This window comes from Odontesthes bonariensis, chromosome 10 (genome assembly GCF_027942865.1).
Source record: "Odontesthes bonariensis isolate fOdoBon6 chromosome 10, fOdoBon6.hap1, whole genome shotgun sequence".
In the NCBI taxonomy this organism is placed as follows: domain Eukaryota; kingdom Metazoa; phylum Chordata; class Actinopteri; order Atheriniformes; family Atherinopsidae; genus Odontesthes; species Odontesthes bonariensis.
The window spans coordinates 35,752,578-35,776,496 of record NC_134515.1 but is presented as its reverse complement, the minus strand read 5'-3'; the positions used below and the strand labels follow the sequence as shown (position 1 = coordinate 35,776,496).

The window sequence follows — 23,919 nt, the reverse complement described above, 5'->3', positions numbered from 1 at the left end:
TTAGATGGAATCAGTGGAGATATCGAAGATCTCAGGTGAAGCGAGGTTGCACTGAGGACACAGGGAGAGGCACAGTTAAACAAAAAACGTTTTCTTCAAACACTGTGGAGCACTGGTTGGCCTGATTACCACAGACAGTGAGACAAGGCGAAGACTGGAGCTCATGCAGGTGTGCTGGCAGGAGCAGTCCAGACTCCATCCCGGACTTCCTGGATACCTGCTCAGCCCCGTCTAGAACTCAGAACAAAACCAAAACACCACGGCCAAATGCATGACAGTACACCCCCCTCAATGGCTGCCTCCAGGCAAGCTGGAAGACTCCCCCCTCCTGGAACGGTTGAAGTCAGCAATAAAGGATGGATCCAGAATGTGGCGGCAAGGAACCCAGGAGAGTTCTTCCGGCCCATATCTTTCCCAGTCCACCAAGGACTGGACTCCCCGACCACGGCCCTACATGGTCCAGGACCTGCTGCACCGTGTAGCAGCCGGAGGGCACAATGGACTAGATGAAACTGGCTTAATCTCCTTGTCAGATAACCACACTCACTGGCCAGGGAAATACTGAGGAGCAGAACGGTGATGGCGGTCAAACAGGCGACAGCTGACGTACAAAGGAGGGCCTCTTTGGTTTGGGTCCAAACACATTGTGCCCTCTGTAAATGGTGTTGGACCGAGGGTACCTCGAGATCCCCTTCCTCTTCTGGGAACAACGGAGGCTGGTAACCAAGGGAAGCCTCGGAGGGAGACAGACCAGTTGCTGAGGAGTTCAGGGAATTATGAGCATATTCCACCCAGCTCAGTTGTTGGCTCCAGATGGATGCAGCCTTCAGCTCCTGATTCAACTGCTCCGTCTGGGCATTGGACTGAGATTTCAATTTCCCTGAGGGAACCTCCCAAAGGGATTAATAAAGTTATTTATCTATCTATCTATCTATCTATCTATCTATCTATCTATCTATCTATCTATCCATCCATAACAATGTCTCCTAACCCTGCAGTATCAGTGAGCTGCACAGAGTGTGAGCGACTCTCTGTGATGATAACACAGCTTGATAAGAGGATTGAAACAAGGCATTCATAAGAACGAGGAATTTATTGACTCTATTATAGCTCCTGTGCAGGCTGTGGAGCCTTCATGTGCCAAAGGACTAACTCAGATCTTTCTACATGGGATCACAGCTGATGTGGATTCTCACACTGCAGCCCTGGCTGACACACTTCCCTGGATCTGTCCAATTGACATTGGAATATCTGGTGAAGCTCCCAAACAGGACGGTCCGACTGATATCTCCCACTGGAACAGTGTTGGTGCCAAACCAAAGTCATCAACCCCAGCCAGGATCTGGTCTCATGTTGTCCGTCCCAGAGGTAAACCCAGCACAAAACCTAAACCTCCAGCACTCACTCCACCACCTGAAGTCCCATTGCATAATAGATATGATCCATTGACTCCAAAGAGAATGTGTGATTATGAATGTAATGCAAACTTGAAGACAAACAAGAGAAATGGCCCCAAAACTCAGCCAAGGGCTAACCAGATCATCAGGAGAAGCCCAAATCCCACAACCAAGGTGAGGACTACAGAAGCGATCGACACCTCCACACAAAATTAAATAGATCCCATTCTGATCGGGGACTCAATAACACAGCATGTCAGAATGGCAAAGACGGAAATTATAACTTTTTCTGATACATCAGTCAGGGAACTGATAGATATCTTGCCGACCATTCTGTCTACTCCTCCAGATGGCACGAGGATCATTGTCCACACAGGGTCTTTTGATATTCTGAGAAGGAAGACTGGCTCTGAGATCCTGAAGAAAGACTTTTCTCTGCTGTTGGAGAGACTGTGTCACTATGGAGCACACCGGGTCTCCATTTCAGGCCCCATTCCTACTGTGGATAAAGGAATTTAACTTTTCAGCAGGGCTGAACACATGGTTGTCAAATGCATGCATCGCCCATGGGATTAAGTTTATTGATAACTTTAATATCTTTTGGAACTGTAAGGAGCGTTTCAGACCTGATGGCGTGCATCCGAATCGAGCTGGATGCAGATTACTTGGTGCACATTTAAGTCATGCTGTTGGGACGGCAAACCCAAACATGACTGTACAGATTAGACTGAAGGACACAGCAGCGAGGCAAACAACCCCCAGCCCTCCCCCCTCACCAGACCCTTTACTCCACATCCCCCAAGGTCTCCAAAGGATGTCTCTATCCCAGCCAGGACTCCAGCGACCACCATCAACCGAGAAACGCAGGGCACCCCCTCCTCCTCCTCTTACATCATCTGTCCTGGCAGAGCAGGGCACAAGGGGATGTGCAGGATGTTCAAGGAGCAGCACAACATCCAGAGTTCAGAACAAAGATAGCACAGTTCAAAACAAAATCAAATCAAATCAAATCAAATTTATTTGTATAGCACATTTCATGTACAAACAGTTCAAAGTGCTTTACATAAAATAAAAGCATTGCAGCAGGGAGTGCAAGAAGCATTAAAAATACATAAAAGAATATAAAGAGAAACAAATAAAATCATTTAAATGAATTTAAAAACAGGCAACAGTCTAGATAAGTTAAAAGATATTTCATGAATAGACAGATGAGAAAAGAAATGTCTTTAACCTGGATTTAAAAATGTCTACATTTGGTGAAAGTTTAATCTCCACTGGCAGTTTGTTCCACTTATTTGCAGCATAACAGCTAAATGCTGCTTCTCCATGTTTAGTCTGGACTCTGGACTGGACCAGCTGACCTGAGTCCTTGGATCTAAGAGCTCTGCTGGGTTTATATTCTCTGAACATATCACAGATGTATTTTGGGCCTAAACCGTTCTGGGATTTGTAAACCATCAGCAGGCTTTTAAAATCTATTCTGTGACTGACTGGAAGCCAGTGTAAAGATTTTAAAACTGGTGTGATGTGTTCAGATCTCTTAGTCCGGGTTAAAACTCCAGCAGCAGCGTTCTGGATGAGCTGCAGATGTTTAATGCTCTTTTTGGGAAGTCCAGTTAAAAGAGCATTACAGTAATCGAGTCTACTGGAGATGAATGCATGGATGAGTTTCTCCTGGTCTTTTTGGGAGAGGAAACCTTTAATTCTGTTGATGTTTCTGAGGTGGTAAAAAGCTGTCTTGGTGACAGCTTTGATGTGGCTGCTGAAAGTCAGATCTGAGTCGATCAACACTCCGAGGTTACGAACTTGGTCAGTGATTGTAAGGTCCCAAGTCTCAAGATATTTACCAACGCTGACCCTCTTCTCTTTGCTACCAAACAGTATGATCTCAGTTTTGTCTTCATTTAATTGTAGAAAATTCTCTCTCATCCAGGTGTTTATTTCCTCCAGACACTGACACAGTACGTCTGCTGGGCTGCAGTCGTCTGGTGACAGAGACACATAAAGTTGTGTATCGTCTGCATAACTGTGATAATTAGCCGCTTTCGGACTGTAGGAACCTTTGGCAGTTCTAATAACCTTTTAATCCGCGGGGCCGTTTTCTCCCGTGTTCGGACATACAGGAACTCGGGGCTTTCTCCCTTAGTTCCTATAACTATTTAGCTCCTTCTCCGAGGTCGGGTCTTTTCATAGTTCTATAGAACTATCTGACGGAGGTGTGTGGTGGTCGGTAGCTACGCCCCATGTCATGCTATCACGGCTGAAATGTTTACTCATACACGGACACAACCGGCGGGTGTTTAATAAGTTAAACTTACACTGGTCTCATTTGTCTCCAGCGCTCTGCTCTCCTTTCTTCCTTCATGAAATGAAAAAGTATCTCCTGACTCTCTCTGTGAGCTTTTCCAGCCTCGATATTAGACGCCTGATGTGATTGTTCATGATTAATATCACCATCATGCAGACCATAAACACGGTGGCCTCCCCGCCCTCCATATTAGCTTCTTGGTGGTGTTTTTTCTACTCTCCTTACTTTTACCGTTTTGTTTTGTGTTTGAATGTAGTGCTAAACGGCTAACGGCTAACACGTCACTGAAGCAGACGGCTGCGCGCGGCGCATCAGTCCCTATCAGGTCCCGACTCATGTGCGAATGCAGACTGAAACAGTTCCGCTGGGGAAGGATAGTTATCAGAACGAAATTTGAGGAGGGTAGTTCTGATAACTACTTTCTTAGAACGGTCTGTCCGAAAGCGGCTATAGATGTTAAAATTCTGCAATATCTGACCCAAAGGGAGCATATACAAGTTAAACAGAAGAGGTCCAAGAATTGACCCCTGGGGGACTCCACAAGTCATGGCCACTAGCTCAGATTCATAGCTGCCAATTTTAACAAAATAACTCCGGCCTTCTAAGTAGGACCTGAACCAGTTAAGGACCGCTCCAGAAAGCCCAACCCAGTTTTCCAGCCTGTGCAACAGGATTCTGTGATCTACAGTATCAAACGCAGCGCTGAGGTCCAACAGAACCAGGACTGAAACATTACCAGAATCAGTATTCAACCTAATGTCTAACAAAGATACCATACCATGATGTGTTCAGGGTCCCTGCTATAGTGGCCCTACCTACTGGATTCCAGCTGTTCTGAGAACAAGCTGGGATCTAGTAGGATTCCTGTATTAGTTATTAAAAGAAGGAATTGAAAACAGTCAACTTGCGGGGTGAATCTATCTGTTAACGGTACCACGTACAACTCAGAATACAACAGAGACCAGTGTAAACTCCACAAAGCTAGCCTTACTTAATATTAGATCTCTGTCCAATAAGTCACTGTTAGTTAATGACTTCATAATTTCACACAATTTAGATTTTCTTTTTCTGACAGAAACATGGTTAACAGAGAGCACAAGTGCTACTGTTCTTAATGAAGCAGCCCCCCCAAACTTTAGTTTTATGGATAAATGCCGAAATGGGATTAAAGGTTGGGGAGAAGCTGCCTTATTTAAAGATACATTCCAGTTAAAGAGATCACATTTGGCAATTTCCCTTCTTCTGAATATCTTAGTTTTATTTGAACACCATGGAGAAACACCACTACCGTCAAAAACCTGAAAAGAGAATGCAGGAAAGCTGAACGTAAGTGGAGGAAAACAAAGCTTCAGATTCAGAAAACTAATCTGTGTCTAAAACCTAGACTAAACCTGACTCTGACGTTATGTCACAATTTCATATTGTTGATTTAAAAATCCTAGAGGAAACAGTTCGGCATCTGAAATCAACAACTTGCACTCTGGACATAATACCATCCGACTAAAAACGGTAAAAACAGTTTTTACCTCAGTAGAAAGTGATCTCCTACAAATAGTTAACAGCTCACTGGCATTCGGCACTTTTTCCCAAGTCACTAAAGACAGCTGCCATTAAGCCCCTCCGAAAGAAGAGAACTCTAGACACCTCTATGATGAACAACTACAGACCTGTCTCTAACCTCTCTTTTATATCTAAGATTATTGAGAAAGTTGTATTTAACTAGCTCAACGACTTTCTGAATGAAAGTGGAAGTCTTGATAACTTTCAATCAGGCTTCAGACGTCATCACAGCACTGAAACAGCTCTGGTCAAAGTGTTAAACGACATTAGGTTGAATACTGATTCTGGTAATGTTTCAGTCCTGGTTCTGTTGGACCTCAGCGCTGCGTTTGATACTGTAGATCACAGAATCCTGTTGCACAGGCTGGAAAACTGGGTTGGACTTTCTGGAGCGGTCCTTAACTGGTTCAGGTCCTACTTAGAAGGCCGGAGTTATTTTGTTACAATTGGCAGCTATGAATCTGAGCGAGTGGCCATGACTTGTGGAGTCCCCCAGGGGTCAATTCTTGGACCTCTTCTGTTTACCTTTTATATGCTCCTATTGGGTCAGATATTGCAGAACTTTAACATCAATTATCACAGTTGTGCAGACGATACACAGCTGTCACCAAGGCAGCTTTTTACCACCTCAGAAACATAAACAGAATTAAAGGTTTCCTCTCCCAAAAAGACCAGGAGAAACTCATCCATGCATTCATCTCCAGTAGACTCGATTACTGTCATGCTCTTTTAAAGGCCTACAGAAAGGTGACTTTTTGCACAAAACTGAAATAGCAGATCGATTCCTTATATACCATGGAATTTTTTTATGATTTTAAAATAATTTTAGGCCCCTGGATAGTCCTGATTAGGCCCAATAAACTATCACCACATTTGACTCGAATTTGGCAAACTGGAACGACAGGTGTGTGACGTCACGAGTGCCAGCTGCTGGAACAATCACCAGTAGTTCTAGTAGCGAAGCCAGCAGTTTGCCAGACCTGGACAGCTTCTTCACGGCAAATTTCGATGTGTGCCGCGGGACGTCGATTGGAAATATAAAACGTTGGGTTCAGTGCAGTTTTTATTGCGAGTAGATGTACGAAGTGCGTGTGTTGCCCTCAGCACCAGCAGAGAGACCTGCAGTCGGACAGGAATCCACCTGGCGGAGAGCGAACACACTCTCCGCCAGGTGGAGAGTGGAAATCAGCCGGCAGAGCGATCATGTCCACGTCGGGGCTCTTGATGATCGCTCTGCCGGCTGATTTCAGGGCAACCATCCCACGGTGTGTCCGCTCTCCGCCAGGTGGATTCCCCCTGAGTGTCCGCACCGCAGGGAGCTGAACACGGCGGGATGGCTCCTGATTTCACCAGAGAGGAGGCAGGTGGACAGGGAGGCACAGACACAAGTTCCGACCGCAGGTCTCTCTGCTTCCTCTGTCCCCGCAACATTTGAAACTTTTCAGGTGAGAAAGTAGTCGTTTAGATCCCCAACGTGTTGAAAACCTGACAAAATACCGGCTGTTTACCATTTTGTTCCAACGAATTCGGCGCTGCTAAAGCTAGCCGCAGTGAGCAACGCACTTCCGGTTATTTTTTACAAAATAAAATACCCGTTGCCTTTTATCATAGGGAAAGCCATTACGTGCTGTTGTTTTGAAAACAGGAAGTGAACCTACCCTCGTTGTAGCTAGCTTGAAACTGTGGTTTTGACAGGGAATGCCGGGTTGCCACCGTCCTGCAGTGCTTCTGTCTCGGCTTGTATGGTGTCGCGGGGCAACTGATTTGTCACTCACAAAACAAGTTGAATTGTTGCTAGATTCAGGCAGATTGAGGCCGAAATTCGCTAGATTATTTTTTTTTTGGTCGCCAGAGATGGCCAAAAGTCGCTAAATCTAGCTAAATTGGCAACACTGAGGCAGCCAGGAAAAACCATGGCACTTGTGACGTCACACGGAAGCCCCGACCCCAGTCTGGAATTCCAGGAAGGTTTCCTAGCGGCAAATTCAAAATCGCAAATTTCATGCGTTTATGAAATGTTTTGGTGTAGAGTCCAATGATCATTATTGTTCCTCTGTGTATGTATTATCATTATGTATTGGGTGTAGTGTCAGCTTTCTGTAGGCCTTTAACTGGACTTCCCAAAAAGAGCATTAAACATCTGCAGCTCATCCAGAACGCTGCTGCTGGAGTTTTAACCCGGACTAAGAGATCTGAACACATCACACCAGTTTTGAAATCTTTACTCTGGCTTCCAGTCAGTCACAGAATAGATTTTAAAAGTCTGCTGATGGTTTACAAATCCCAGAACGGTTTAGGCCCAAAATACATCTGTGATATGTTCAGAGAATATAAACCCAGCAGAGCTCTTAGATCCAAGGACTCAGGTCCAGTATCTCATTAAAAGTACCTTTAATGAGATGCTGTGCTCGACCGTATCAAATGCAGGACTGAGATCCAACAGGACAAGCACAGACACAAGTCCGCTATCAGAGGCTAAGAGGAGATCATTGGTAACTTTCAGCAGTGCAGTTTCTGTGCTATGATGCACTCTGAATCCTGACTGAAACTCTTCAAACAGATTATTTCTGTGTAAATGATCACAAATCTGAGCTGCAACTATTTTTTCAAGAACTTCAGACATAAAAGGGAGATTGGATTTAGGTCTATAATTAGCTAACACTTCTGAATCAAGAGTAGGTTTTTTAAGTAAAGGTTTGATTAAAGCAACCTTCAAAGGCTGAGGTACATATCCTGTCAACAAAGACAGATTGATTAAATCCAATATGGAAGTGTCAATTAACAGGAAAACCTCCTTGAACAGTCTGGTTGGGATTGGGTCTAAATTACAAGTTGATGCTTTAGAAGAGACTATTGCTGTTGTTAGTTCAGAGAGATCAACTGGACAGAAGCCGTCTAAATACAAATCAGGTTCTAAAGATACTTCTAAAGCTGCTGTACTTGATGATACATCACTGATAATAGTGGGAAGGACTCCATCAATCTTCTGTCTGATAGAAACAATTTTATTGATAAAGAAGCTCATGAAATCATCACTGCTGAGAGTTAAAGGAATACGTGGCTCAACAGAAGTCTGACTAACTCAGTCTGGCTACAGTGCTGAAAATTCTGACATTGACTTTGGAAACTTTGTGTAGGGTCTTTGGTCAGATGGATCTTGAATCTGGTACCTCCTGCAATATTTTCTTTTAATGTTAAAATTTAGTAAAAAAGTTCATATTTGTGGTGATTTCAAATAATATAAAATTGAGTCATATTGTGATTTTTGGAGCATTGGAAATGTACTATAGCCATTTAGTAAATTTGCAGCCATTATCGTGTAGCATTTTTTGTTTTGTTTTTTGTTTTTTTGTTTGCTGTAGACTTACATGGATAATACAGTTCTGGAGTGAGACTATTGCTGTACTCAACCTCTAGTGTTTCAGATTAAAACAAATTCCTCTACAGGGATTTTTGTATGTTAGTTGCAGGACCTGAATTGATAACATATAACTTTTTATGTATAATTTAGAATTCTACTGTCAGAGAATGTTCAAATAAATTGGTCATTCTTCTATGTGTCTTGTAAATTTTCCTAAATCAGTCTGAATAAGAGATGAACAATTAAGTTGTCTTTTGATTTATTTCCCACTTGTAAGAAAGGTCTTTCAGTTGTAGGCTACAGTAAGCATGACAGTCTGCGGAGTGAGAGACAAAGGTCGCATCTGCAGAGAGTCATTAATACACAAGTTGCTGGGTAAGACGACAGTGGTCAATGTACAACCGATCTTGACAGTTAGCATGAGAAGAGGTGTTGCTCACAGTGTTCTTTGTTGTGCTGAGACAATAACTCAGGGATGTCCAAAGTCGGTCCTCGAGGGCCACTGTCCTGCAAAAAGAAGATAAGCAGACTTTATTTCCTTAGAAAGCTCAGAAATTTCAATGTGTGCAGTTTGTGATAGCAAGTGTTATCTATGGTCTGCCAGGGCAACAGCTTTGCTAGAGATGCCAACAGGCTTAATAAACTGATCCATAAGGCCGGCAGAATCATGAGACAGAAATTGGAGATGTTTGAGTCTTTTGCATAGCCATCCTCATGTAATGTACTAATCTTGGGACCATGTAAATACAGTTATGTTATTTATTCTTTAACTCTATCTATACATCCATCCACCATTTTGTATGGTGATCTGGTGTTGGTTCTTGCTATGTTTCAGCAGCAAAGCCAGCTTCACGATGTGGTTGGTTTAAATAAACTTTGAAGATAAATGCTCTCTTATGTGGATGCTAGATGTTTTTCTTTTTTTTTTCTTTTTCACCAGATAAGGCCCCATGCCTCCAGAAACCAATAAGCCTATTTATAAGTGAATAGATTATAAATAAAGAGACAGAATGCAGCCTAACTTAGCACAATGATAACTTGGGATAAATTGAGTTTATATCCATTCATACAAAGCAATCAGCTCTGGCAACTGATTTCAAACAGCAAAATAAACCTTTAAATCAAAGCTACATATAAAAAAGAGCATAAAGTTAAGTTCTAAGGGGAAAAGACATCTGTTATGTCAAATATGATTTAAATTTTCAATTTAGAAAGTTGGAACAATGTAAATAATTTATGATCTAATTTTCCTGGGGCTCAGCACAAGCTTGATCTACATCTCTGAGCTCCTCATTATAATTAAGAGTTCTTTCTGAGGGGTTCATTGTGGGTGCATCACTCACATACTGATTCAAAGTCACCCTTACTGTATGTGATTATCGTGTTCTTTGACGCTGCTGTGGAGCAGTGATTGAATTGCATGTCTACTGAGTGCAGGAGAGCAATTATATTTGTCAAAGTGATGTTTTAGCTAAGCATGTGCGGGGAAATGATGTTCTTCAGGGCTGAGCCGGGCAGTTCGCAGAGGAAATGAATGAATTACACTGAGCATATCTTCATAATTGCATTTCTGTTATTTCCCATGGCTCCTCCCAAAATAACACAAATAAACATGTTGATCATGTTTTCATCATTACGTCTCACTCAGCGCGGGAAAGCTCTGATGTTAACATCTGACATGTTTCACTTGAACTAATACCAACCTAGTTGTTGGAGTTAATTTTGTTTTTGTTCAGGTTTTTTGTTTCATTAGAATATCAACCCCTTCTGCTCAATACCTCAAATTGATCTACTTTCTTTTTTATTACCTAAAATGGTCCTAATTTAATCATGAAAATTATCCTCAACTGTTCATCCTGCTACCCTGACCTAATCATTATTGTGAGCATTATTACAGACATTCTCTTAATGGTGTCCTGAGACTTATCTCGCAAGGCAGTTGGATTCTTGTAAGTTTCACAGAATCACAGTCATGACAAAAAAAAAACATGTGTGAACAGTCGATATCCTATAGTGGTGGGTTACATGGATGACAACAAGAATGGTGTGTCACTTCATAACCATCTCGAGATGACATTAATAAACAGCATATGCAGCATATGTTATCGGATTTGAAGGACATGTTATAAATCAGTATCCCATAGGTAACGAAGAAATAATATTTGTTTGTTTCATCTGGCTTCTGTGACTGTTTTCTCTCCTCCAAGTCTAAACCAAGATGCCATTTCTTTGGGATGTAACAAGCATAATAACTCTCTACAATGGGTGTAAGAAAACCCATTCAAATGCATCATGATGTTTTAGGGAAGGCTTCTCTCTGTATCCTGCTCTTTACAGCTTAACCCCAACCCAGCAGCTGAGTCCTGTCATGCAGCGTTGGTTATGACATCGGAGGTGATAATCAACCATTATGGTAATACTGTCAGGATCTGTATTCTTGGTTATTGGTGTTTTTATTTAGTACTTTGTTTCCTTTATTAGATTTATAGTCAGAGGTGGAATGTAACGAAGTATTTTTACTTCGTTACTGTACTTAAGTAGTTTTTTCTGGAATTTGTACTTACTTAAGTAAAAATAAAAATGCAGACTTTTACTTTTACTCCGTTACATTTTGGGACAACTATCTGTACTTTCTACTTCTTACATTTCTGGAACTGACGTCGTTACTCGTTACATTTAGTCAGTGCTTAATTTGTAAATCATAAGGTGCCGGAACGCAAAGTACATACGACAGCTCAGGGATGACGAGACGCGTACAGGTCCCGGAACGTATACAGAAAAGGTGCTGAAAACAACATGAAAATGTCCACCTGAAACGCTGTGGGACTTACAAGCCTCAATTTCAAATAATATCCATGGTATAAATGTTATGACGATAATTTATAATTATTTTAGGCTAGTACGCAAAACATAGGCAAATGCCCACATCACCACAGGTGGGACTTCAGTATACAGCCAGCAATTAATTTCTCAACAGGTCTAACGTGTAAAAAAAAAAAATATTATTCAAAGCTTGGCACGGCGGCCTATTAATAGACAATATGTTTCCTCACCATATTTAGTTGTTTAAAACACCCCACATCACGAGCATGTCCGGATTGTCCTCTACCTCTTGTTTTCTGCTTTTACTGCGTGTGTCTGTGGCAGTTCTGTGTCCTTTGGCCACCCAGGACCTCACGTACGGGACTGGATTGAATTTAGCCAGGGGGGGTCCAACAAGATTTAAGAAGAGTAAAGATGACATGGTGGATGTGAGCAAAGAGCTACGGTTGGGAGTGCAAATCAAGTTCATTTGAGAACTAGCGACCGCAAATTGGTCCGGGGCTAGTCTAGTCACTTGTGGTCGTTTTGCGAGGCTGCAAATCGAAACTTAATCAGGCCAATCAAATCGTGAGGAGCGGGGTCGGAGGCCGGGCTACCTAGTGACGACAGAGGTGCTACGTTTCAGTGTGTAGTTCCAGAGAGAGGTAAACAATGGCTGCGCCCAGCAAACAGTCTTTCGAGTTGGCTTTGGCAGCGACTCTAGAAAATTTAGATATACAGTTTTCTTTGCGAGACGAACAGATAACTGCACTTAAGTTTTTTTTTAAAGGACGTTTTCGGAGTTTTGCCCACCGGGTACGGTAAAAGTTTAATTTACCAGCTTGCTCCGTTGGTCCGTCGCACTGACTACGTAATCCTTCTTCATCGCTCTGATTGGTTGTTGCGCCATCCTATTGCGTGGCGTTGAGTGCAGAGGCAACTTGACAGACAACCGTTTATCCCGCCCACACTGCTATCCAGCGTCACGGGTCTGGCTTGCTAGGCTAACGTTGCTTCACTCCTAGGTCAGAGACATTTTTTTAACTCTTTTTTCAGATGGTTTTCATGTTGGTTTTGTGAATGGTGTTCCTTTCCAATACAGAATTTGATAATTCAGCATGTGTCTTTTTTTAATCTTATTTACTTCTCTTACTCTTGCACCACGTAAGACACCAACATAGACAGAGATAGTTTCTCTACTTCAACATGTTTGTTGTACATGCTGCTGGATGTGGTAACAGAATGTTGTTGATAAAAAAAAGTCGTGTCTGCACCTGGGTCCTCCCCTGAACACATCATGACAGTTATATATATGACATATAGCTTTTTAAAGGATGGGTCAACTTTTACATGAAGCAACACTTCCATCTACTGGAATAATGTTGGACAACACCTTCACAAATTAACTTAAACATTATGTTGGTTCTCTCTCAAAACCAGCTTTCAAATGTCTCAGTTTGGCAAGATAACATGTAACTATCCTGTTTATTAGTGAATTAAGTTCTGTGACTTTACATGGATCATTCTGTATTTCAAAGTCACTCTTGTTATTCAATCTAACAGAACAAAAAAGATGGAAAGGTAGCTCCAAAATATTCAAATATCATTACATGTACTGCTAAGACAGAGAGGTATAGGGAGAGTAAGAGACAGACAGACAGAGACAGAAAGATTTCTTTTTGATTTTTCAAACAACTTTATTTGTCGCTCCTAAACAGCTTCACTTTATGTTTGTTTTCTAAAAAAAAAAACTTCCTTTTTCAAAATAAAACATACACATCACTTACTTACACACATGTACACAAACTATAAACACATGCGCGTACAAACACAAACACAAATACACAAACGCATCATAACCTCCGCACACCCCCAAACAACAGGTCATCTTCTTCCACCTGACACGGCACACTCTGGGAACACCACATGCTACTAAATGAGTCTAAAGGCTCTAGCATGGTTGCCGCGTCTGCTAGCGCAAGCGGTGTTGATGACGTCACGATTTCGTGCCAGCTATAGGCAAGTTTTTGACCCGTTTCCGCTCTACTTCCTAAACTCCTCCCGTCGATGCTCTGCACTTGCGTTCTGGCGGGCTCCGGTTTGTTTTGCTAGCTCGCTCCGATATCGACGCAGTGAGAAAAAGGATGGAAAACTTTAAGAGGAAAAGTGGTTCGGGAACGACATGTGCAGTAGTTGGCTGTACAAACTCAAGAAAGCACTTGAACGAATGGTTAGATAGAGAGCTTTGACAAATGTCTGCATACATGTGGAAAGAGCAATCCAGAGACTGAAGATCTATAAGATTTTATCCCAGACCGTTCCCATCATGGCACGTAAACTGGACAACATCTTGACCATCTGTGCTGGCCTAGTTAACCTGAGAAGTCCACTGATCAGAATGCCTCATGAGGTTTAGAATCTTGCCTTGTGTCCCTGTGTGCATACTATATGTTTAACAGTTAATATTGTACATTATTATTATTATTGTGATGTAATTGTGTGGGGTCGTTTTGTATTTCACTTTTTAATATCTGTTAGGATTAAATACATGATCTTTCTAGTTGAAGCCATTTGTTTCATTTCCTCAAAACAAATAATTAATCCAGTGTTATTAATGTAAAGTATGAGTTTACTATGAATGAACTGGGTTAAAAGAAATTGTAACACTCTAAGGAAGATAGGGCACTCATGATCGTAGTTCAGTGCAATTATGAAATGAAATTACATCAACCTTTATTTTCAATTTTGTACAACAATATATTCAACGTTTAATTACATTATGTAAACAACAGACATCTGTTGGCACCCTTGGGCACCTACATAGGGCAGTTTATTTTGGTTTTAAAATGCTGAGATATTTACTGCAGAACTGTAACCTTCCCTCAACAAAATCATCAACGATTTTCGGGAGCATGTGGGAAAAGTAAAGTGTACGCAGCCTTGAGATATGCTCCTGAACAAAGCCTTGGTCGTAGGGTACTTCTATTTCTAGGTGCTATGTTTTGTATGTTATGTTGGGCCACGTCGTCACGTTATCCTCCCAGTCCTGCACCGAATTCGGGTGGGGGATAGTAACTCCATCTCCAGTTAACGTATTTAAACTCTGTTCCCATTGTAAGGACATTATTAGCTATACGATCTGTGAGTGGGCTGTCAAAGCTAGCATCATCTGTTTACATTGGCAAACGCTGTGCAAACTACTTCCGGCGTAAATTAAATGCATTTGTGGAGGGTAATGGCGCCACCCAGGGTTTGTCGCGTGAAATTGCCTATATATAGTGGCGCAAGTCGTTGTGCGCCAGTAGTTGCAATTTTCTCCGTCACAGAGGTGGCGCTGCTACGTGAAAGTAACCGCTACTCTACAACCACGAAAGTGGAGAAGAAAACAATGCCGCTGTCAAGAGCAGGAATACATTAATGATTATGCAGCAGTATTCGGATTATTTTCATTTTTTAATTCAGTTAAAAGAGGTGAAGGACTGAAGCCCCCGGCATCACCACTTGGAGTCTCTGCCCTCTTCTTTGCCTTCACGTATCTGTCCCGTAGCTTCTTCCACACATTCTTACAGAACTCTCCCTCTTTCCCCAAAGTTCTGCCAATCTCTGTCCACCAGTTTTGGGAGTTTACGTGCTCCCTGTGCTGTTTCACTGCAGTTTCGTACAGGTGCTGTACAAACGCACCTCCTGACTGAGCCTGGTCTCACATTGGTCCATCCGGTTTGTCGTTCTCGCCGCAGCCAAGTTACAAAAATCGACTGCACGACAACGCGCTGCGCCGTCTTTTCAAGGCAAGCGCCAGGCCTGAAACGTTGTTTTGACGTCACGGGCCGCCACTGCCGTGAGTGACGCGTCAACTGTAACTCCGGCTTAAGTCTCCTGAGATCTTATAGAATTCCAGCCTGATCCTGATCAGCTCCACACACACAGGAACAGGAGAGATAGTCTCTCCACGCTGCTCTTTCTGCTCACATACACTGCCATCTTGGCCTGACCCAAGACAAAGTTCAGGAGCTGGCTCTTCTCCTTCTTCTGGCGAGTGTATTTAAAACCACAGATAAATACAGGGAGAGAGATTCAAATGAACAATCAAACACGTTTCTTTATTAAAATATAAAATGAATTAATCTATGCATTTATCAATATTAGGGTTGGGCTAGTTAACTCGTTATTATCACGTTAACTCGTCAATTATTTAACGCCGATAAATATTTTATCGGGCATTAACGCAAGGGTTTTTTTTTTTTAATTAAAACAAAATAATAATTTGGCAGAGAGAGGGGGAACAACATGCAGCACCGGGCTGTCCAATGCAGGACTCGAACCGCGGCCAGCTGCAGCGAGGACTATAGCCTCTTGTACATGGGGCGCCTGCTCAACCCACTACGCCACGGACCACCCCTGTTTTATCATTTATTTTATTTTGTAAAAGTCTGTTGCTCACAGGCTTTTATTTTGTAAAAGTCTGTTGCTGTCTGCTGTGGAACCGGAAAAGAAAGTAATCGGCGGATCCACCAAACATGGAGAAGGGTACGGAACTTTTACTCGGCCATTTTCATTTTAAAGTTCTTCCAGACGGCGGAGTCGACAGAACCAAAGTCATCTGTAAACACTGCCAAGTTGAATTGTCTTCTCAGCGTAGTAGTTCCAGTCTAAAATATCACTTAAAGGCAAAACACACAACTGATAGCTGCAAGTCATTCAAGGAAACAGACAGTGGAGCGAGGCTTCTACATAAAAACTACAGAAAGATGCTGATGTTAAAAGTGTGCTTGCACAACAAATGTTATGGCACTTTCATTCATATGGCAGCACATTTAAAACTAAATGCTAAAGGCTATACACTAATTTTGAATTCATTTTTGGATTCTGCGTACAAATGCGATTAATCGTGATTAATCAGGGAAATCATGTGATTAATTAGATTAAAAATTTTAATCGTTGCCCAGCCCTAAACAATATGTTTTAGCCTACCATATGTCTTTGTTAAAGAGCATAATACAAAGTCTTTCAGCATGAAAGCACGTATTTTTAATGTGTGACAGCTTTCTGTATCATAACTAAATCTCTGTCGTTTGTAACAAACTAAACTGTGAAAATCGGGTAAAAATTCAGGGGGGTTTTGATTATTGTAGTTGGGGATATACACTGTCCTCAGTCGAAATAAATGCAATGGGGGGGGGCATTGGGGACCCATCCACGATGGCGACCGTGCTGATACGTCAGCTCCAATTGGCAGCGTCAGTCTATGAGGTGTCTATGTATATTATGTCTACGTGTAACACCATAGACATAATTTTTTTCTTTATATGTCTACATGTAGGGCTACACGGTGGTGTTGTGGTTAGCATCGTCGCCTCACAGCAAGAGGGTTGCAGGTTCAATTCCTCCCACTATCCAAAAACATTTAATTGGTGTCTCTAAATTGTCCCTAGGAGTGAGTGTGGGTGTTTGTCTCATTTGTCTCTGTGTGTCCCTGTGATGGACTGGCGACCTGTCCAGGGTGTACCCCACCTCTCGCCCAATGGCTGCTGGGAAGGGCTCCAGCCCCCCCGCGACCCTACTGATGGATTAAGCGGGTATAGAAAATGGATGGATGGACTGAGTAGCAAAAAGTATCAAATATTTGAATACCTGATTGAATTGAATTCCTGTGAGAATCAAGAATTGCAGCTGCAGAAGTCAAGAACCTGGAGCTCATAGTCGGTGCTTGAACTGCACTTCCCAGGGCCCCAACAGGGCGTGATATCAAGAGGTAGTTGGAAGATTGCGCTCTTGGAAGACAGTAGTTGCCATACAGGAGTTTAAGTAATTATTACTAATGATAATGAGGGTCATTCTCCAAATCTGAGATAGCCAGAGACTCCAACAGGTTTTTTTGTCCATTTTGACAGGTTACACGATTGTACCAGATTTCCGACAGATCACTGACCTTAGTGGGCGGGGCTGAATTTTTTCAGGGGACCAACAGAAGTGCTATTAGACAATTATCATATTTTTGTGTTCAACTTTTATCTGTCATCAAATATGCAACATCTGTGTGTGTCCGATATGAGGACTTCCTGTTTCATTACGAAACGTCAAAATTTGGATACGTTTGGCAAAAATTCTCAATTTCAATGAAGTACTATCATGATACTATCATACTATAACACACTTTTCTAACACACAAGTGTGAGGGGTAACTCATTGAGAAGTTGTAAGCCATGAAGTTAAAACTATCACGTCCTATTGACAGTGGGCGGGGCTATGGCGTTGGCAGGGTATATGGATATAGATCTGATCAGGGCTCCAAATAGACTACACATTGTAAGTTTGGTGCTACTCGGATGAGATATGAGCAATCTGTGATGACCTTTGTTGTAATTGCTTGTTATCAAAATTGGACCCACGATGAGTATATTAAAATACCAAAATTTTCAACACTTGAATTTTGCACAAAATTTCATGACTTTTTAGTGATGGTCAGGCCCCCAAAAAGGTACTTAATTTGCTGGGGGAAAAAATTATAAGAATAATAAATGATAAACACTACAGATACAATAGGCCTTTGCATCACCTTCCGTGCTCGGGCCTATTTATGTTAAAACATTTGCTCTCTAACAAATATGGTATTGCATGGTTGGCCGCAGGTTCCACCGGTGCTATAAATGACAATGAGGGCAATTCATTAGTTTTTATTTAGAAGCAAAGGTCCACCATAAGAAAGAGGTTTGGACAGAGTATTTTCATCAAACAAGCAATTATACTTCACTTGGACTTAAATGTAAAGGAATTGATTTGCTGATATCACACATGTGCTCAAGGATTCTACAGTTGAACAGAAATGAAAATTCTTGCATAACATGTGATGGAAAAATATCTTCATTCTTCTCTTCCTCTCATCGTCAGTCTCCTGAGGCCCAGCAGCCCAGCCCAGATGGCTGTAAAGACTAGAATGATCACCACCTGTATGTTTACGCAGAACAAACACACTGCCAGTGAGTTAGGTCATTATTTTTTCTTTGTGCCCAGCCATGTCTCCGTCTAAAAGGTGTAGTGGGTCTGAGCTTGCGTGGGTGTCTTATCATTGTTGTTGTTGTGTTGCTTTTTTAAGTATAAAAGGTGCCATATCAATAAAATTAGATTTTTGATGTAACAAGTTAAATAACATTTTGTTTTGAGGGTTTAAATCTGCTGGTTGCAGGACAAATTTGATATCTTTTTTAAAAGGCATTTATGCAATAAAACACTGATATCCTAAAAGCGAAGCCATACCACATGAAGAAGAAGTCTCCCAGTGGTGCCAGAGTGAAGCACAGTCGGCTTCTGTTGACTTTCGGTCAGTTCCCATTGGGCCAGAGAGCTTTCAAAGTCCAGATTGAGAACCCCGGTGGGTAAAACTCGAATACCCCAGTAAATCCTTTTCACTCTTCGAAAGTTGATGTCCTGCACATCACAACGATAGGTACCTGAAAATGACCTGGTTCGTTAGTTAGCTGAAAGTCAGGAGTTGTGCTTTGGCAAGATGTTTGTATTTCCATGTAGTGGTGCTATCATAATGGTCCGAACTTTATCAGTACTTCGCCTGTATTATGATGATGTTAGTCAAAGCCAAATGATATTGTCTTCAACAGGCCTTCTTTAGGCTTTAAGCACATAAAGTTTTAAACTTAGTCCCTCTAAATGTTGTGATAACATGAGTCAGCGAGAGAACCTGCATCCTCCTCTCTCACAGGGTCCAGAATCACTCGGTCCAGATGAGGGGCTTCCCAACGATCAAAGAGAGAGTCATCAGAGCTGATTATTCCTCGAGCGTAGCGCCATGACACCCTGAGCCAGAAAACCAAACTTCATTCTGAAATCTTTCCTCTATCAAGGAGTCTCTCCCAGTGAGGGTGAAATCCTCTGAACAACCACTTTTATTGAATCAGGGAATTTTAGCAGTGGAGCTTCACTGAGTGGCGAGCAAGAGCATTATCGTGTGCTCAGCTGTGATTATGATTCCTTAGCTACTAATTAAAAACGTATTAAAACACTGGCAGAACCACAGAAACGTTTGGTCAACTATTAACCGTGTACACAGTCCAACAAGTCCTCCAGGATTTTTTCCTGTGTTTGGTTAGTTGTAGGAACAAAACAACCCAAAGAGGTTTGGAAAATGATTGAATTTTGTGTAGAGAAAAACTAACAAAATAGTGTTATGGGTTGAAATGGGAAGCATTTCTGCCTTTGCTGCTGCCTATAATTGCTGCAACCTGAGGCTGCAGTCACAGTTAAACATAGCTGCCAGCCGCTGCTTCACAGCTCCACTGTCTCATCAAAGACTAGCCTATGCCATATTCCAAAGCTGAGGGAGTTTATTTTTCTTCTCACAGGAAGAAAGGTGGAATTTTCTCTGAACACAACTGAGCAGGTCAGCAAAGTGCATTATATGCGTTTTTGAGGTTGCAGTTTTTATTTAAGCAGAATAATGGCAGGCTAAAAACAGGTTTTAATGCTTTAAACATATTTCAGTTAGCATGAAGCTTACATTCTAAGAAGACAGTTAAAGTAGTAAGTATCTAAATAACTTTTTGTAGAATCATTGTTGAACATCTTGAAATGTTACAGACCCACATTGCAGCTTAAACTAAGTGTGGATTCCCATTGCAGCGTGGTGGTCATATATTGTTCATGTCATTTCTATATCTTTCCTTAACTTCATGATGTTTTCCAACGAGATCGACAAAAAGAACTTAGTAATTAACATAAGGTCAAATAAGGTAATTATTTTGTCTCTTCTCCTTCCTCCTTACCTCCAGGAGAACCTTCCCATCACCTCCATGACCTCTCCCAGACAGTCGATCTCCACTCTCTGTCCTGACATCGCAGTCATTGTCCTGAGTCCACACTGCCATGACTCCAGACACTTCACCTTACGGATTCGACACTCCTCTGACACTCCTAACTTTGCGATCTCCTAATAAAGGTGATAACATGTATTGTCATTAAATAATAAGCTATTTTCCTTCTTTTTTTTTTTATATAACATTAATATATTCTTTTGTGTTCTTAAAAGGAAAATTAGAATATTTCTAACCTGGATTCTGTCTTTGCCATTGCAACCACTAAACAACTGCCATTAAGTGTGGCAAAATGAAAACAGCAACTGACAGATATAAAGCACACACAGAATAAGCAAGTCTCGATTAAGCCACTTATTTGATTTAGTTAGACAGTATCCAGGGGTCATTGTCTCTTGACACACATGCATCTGAGATGCCAGCACTTAGGGACTGTACACCTGTACCACAGCTCATCTGACCCATTATGTATCCTCTCAGACTGAAGACTGAAACCTGGAGGTAGATTGGTTGGCAATCATGTCCTCCACACTGTTTCACACACCGCACATTTAAAGGGGAAGTTAGTGTTTTTTAAACCTGGACCTTATTTCTGGCATAAAATACATTCATCTACTCACCGATAACAGTTTGGTGAAAGTCTGCGTCCTTCAGAAAAAATATTTAGATCACTCAGATCCGCGTATATCCATATAACGGGAGAGAACAGGGCAGAGACAATACAGCCTCTGAATAAGGCATTATCTGTCTTTATTTCACTAATACTTTAAGATGAATGAATGAATGAACGCGTACTGTTGCACTGTTAGCTCAGAGCTGCCGTGTTGTTGTTATTGGGGGCTATCGGGGGCTTATGGGGGGCTTTCTACACACGCGTCTAGTGGGATGACGTCATCGTCGCGCGCTCATTCACTCCATCGTACTCAAAGTCGCCTTCCACGTCATCAAAATCTGATAAATATCCTGCCATGTTGCACAGAACTAGCAGTAGCAAACTCCGTGTGAAGTTAGCCGACCGTCACAGAGCAGGGAGTGAAGGAGCTGTGCTGCAGCAGCGCGTCGACGACCTCATCCCAGTAGATGCGTGTGTAGAAAGCCCCCCGATATGAGATGGACTACTGTAAAATTTAGGACAGGCTCACAAGAGGAAGATATGTCAAAATTTACAAGTTTTGGCAATAACAACAAAATCAAGAAAGTAGAATACTTTTATTAAGGATAATTTGAAAAAAAATCCAGCCTCAGCTACTACCCCATCTTATTCTTGGGCATTATTTTTAATTTTGTATGCAAAAATACGCACCCTGTGGGAGAGCTACGTCATGACATTTGGCCTATTTACACAGTGTCCCTTGTTGTCCGGTTCATATGAATATTGTTTATTGTTTGTTTAAGATAATGGCGAAAGCCAGGCGCCGTAGAGCGATTGGGTTTGAGCCACGTACGCATTTGAATGATACAGAAGGGTATAAAAATTGGCACAAACTGAGGTCGTAGGGAATTTCCGGGCATTCTGAAATGTACTTGTCTTTGTGACGGTCTGTTCAAAAAATTCCCCATAAGAGGCTGACCACGGCGCGTCCCGACTCCTTTTTCTCCACAACAACCCCCACACAAATGGAAAACAAACCATTAAACCATGTTTTTGAGCTGCCATCGAAAGAATCGAATCTAACAAATGGTGCCGTGAACCCGGATGGCAGATTCTAAGGACGGTCCGAGGGAGGACAGCTGGAGGTGATCGATGGGGACTTTTTTTAAATAGAAAGTAAATAAGTGTCCTGACAATTTAATTCGAACAAATAAAAGACAAGATAAATTAATTTTATAAATGATTATCCCATGGGGGAAATTGTCTTATAAATTGAGAGGTTTCCGTGCGCGAAGAGCTCCGTGTGACGAAGGGTCATTAATTCCCATATATGGTTGGGTCGGCCAATTAATAAATTTAAGCGGTTTCCGTGACGGAAGGTTTTCTCCCCCTGACGGGTGTTGGGACGGATTGAAAACTTCCGGGCGCGAAGAGTCATTAATTCCCATTTGGGGTGGGTCGGCTAAAGATTTCGGCATAAGGACACAGGGAAAGAGTATTATTTTTTATTTATTTATTTATTTATTTATTTTTTCCTTGAAAACCGTTTTGTCATGTAGTAAGAAAAATACATTTTGGTGTTTGTATCCATGGATTTTAATCTATACTGGAGGTTGCCATTGGTAACATTCAGATAATATTGAAAGAATCTATGGAAAAAAATGCTGAAACATTCTCAAGTAGACTTCCAACAAATTAAAAGATTAAAAGAATAGGAGCAGCCAGATGAAGGTAAGTGAAATTTCCTCCACTTTGTCAGCCATAGGTCTAACTCTCTTCTAAACCTGGTCCTTATTTCTGGCATCAAACCAAAGGGCGCTTTGGTAGCACTTAAGGCTGATTTATGCTTCAGACGCAAAGCCTCTGACGCTCGGACGCAGAGCCTCTGCGAGCGTCAAAATCTTGACCACTCCCCCACGCAGAGGCTCTGCACGCGTTGTCGTGCACCTCAAAAAAATCCTGACTACGCGACAGACGCACGCAGACCACCAACGGAAGTGCGCAGACAAAAGCGGCTGTGATTGGTCCTCGGTGTGCCTTTCCGGTTGTCTGTGTGGCTTCCTCCTTTGCATTTTCGCCAACTCCAATAAAAGAAGCTGTTCTTCTTCGATGTCGAGCAACTCCAGATCCATATCTTGCATACACTTTTTTTTTTTTTTTGAAAAATAAACACTTCCGCCGGCGCCCCCGAAGTTCTCGTCACCGCCCACCGAAATTCTCGCGAGGGGAAACTGCTGTGTGTCCCGAGAAATTCCAGACCGAGGTTGCAGAACCATAACATGAAAAGTGGTTCGCAACCAGAGCAAAGCAACACGTCAAGACGATAGACGCAGAACTATAATCCGCCCTTTACAGTTGAAATCAGCCCCAACTGTAAGCACTTTTAAATCCAGGTTAAAAACATTTCTCTTTCAGTGTGTTTATGGTTGAGTTTATATTTTTATTTTTCCCCTCTTCTTTGATTGCATTAACTGTGTTTTTAATTTTTATTCTATTTTTTTTTCTCTTTAAATTGCTTGTTTTTATGCTGCTTTATGCTGTTCTTTTAAATGCCTTGTCTTTATGTAAAGCACATTGAGTTGCCTGTGGTATGAAATGCGCTATATAAATAAAGATGCCCTGCCTTGCCTTCAATGGCACTTAATGATGTCAGACTGAGCCAGTCACTTGTAAATGAAAGATTTCACTCCATCAAGCCTGATTTGAGTAGTGTTATCACATTTTAACTGTGTGGTGCTGCTGATCATGGCTCAATATGAATTAAATTGCAAAAACAGTTGAGCCTATCATTAATTTACCTCCAAATGCAAAAGAAAGTCTCTTGGAATTTACACCTGGTGTCTAGGCGGTACCTTTGTTCCATCATTCCTCTTCCTTTTTTCTTCCAGTGCTGTTGCGCCGTCTCTCAGCAAACAGAGGGTTTGAGTTTTAACCCCCAGCCCACAGGTTGTGCTGCAGGGGGAGCTGTCATTGATGACCTCCACTGACACTTCATCCACCTCCTTCAGGGCAGTTGAGGTCAGAAGATGGAAGAGCAGAAGGAGGAGGAAGTAAAGCCTCATAGAACAGTGTTGCAT

General features: G+C 41.9%; 1 protein-coding gene across 1 annotated transcript; it reads right to left on the bottom strand.

Moving 5' to 3' along the window:
* On the bottom strand, positions 1–23,919 carry tmem81 (transmembrane protein 81). The gene is made up of 6 exons (XM_075475846.1): positions 23,695–23,919; positions 20,203–20,354; positions 19,122–19,237; positions 18,683–18,876; positions 681–863; positions 1–51 (listed from the first exon to the last, which is right to left on the bottom strand). The coding sequence occupies exons 1-6, from the start codon at positions 23,917–23,919 to the stop codon at positions 1–3; spliced, it is 921 nt and encodes a 306-aa protein (XP_075331961.1).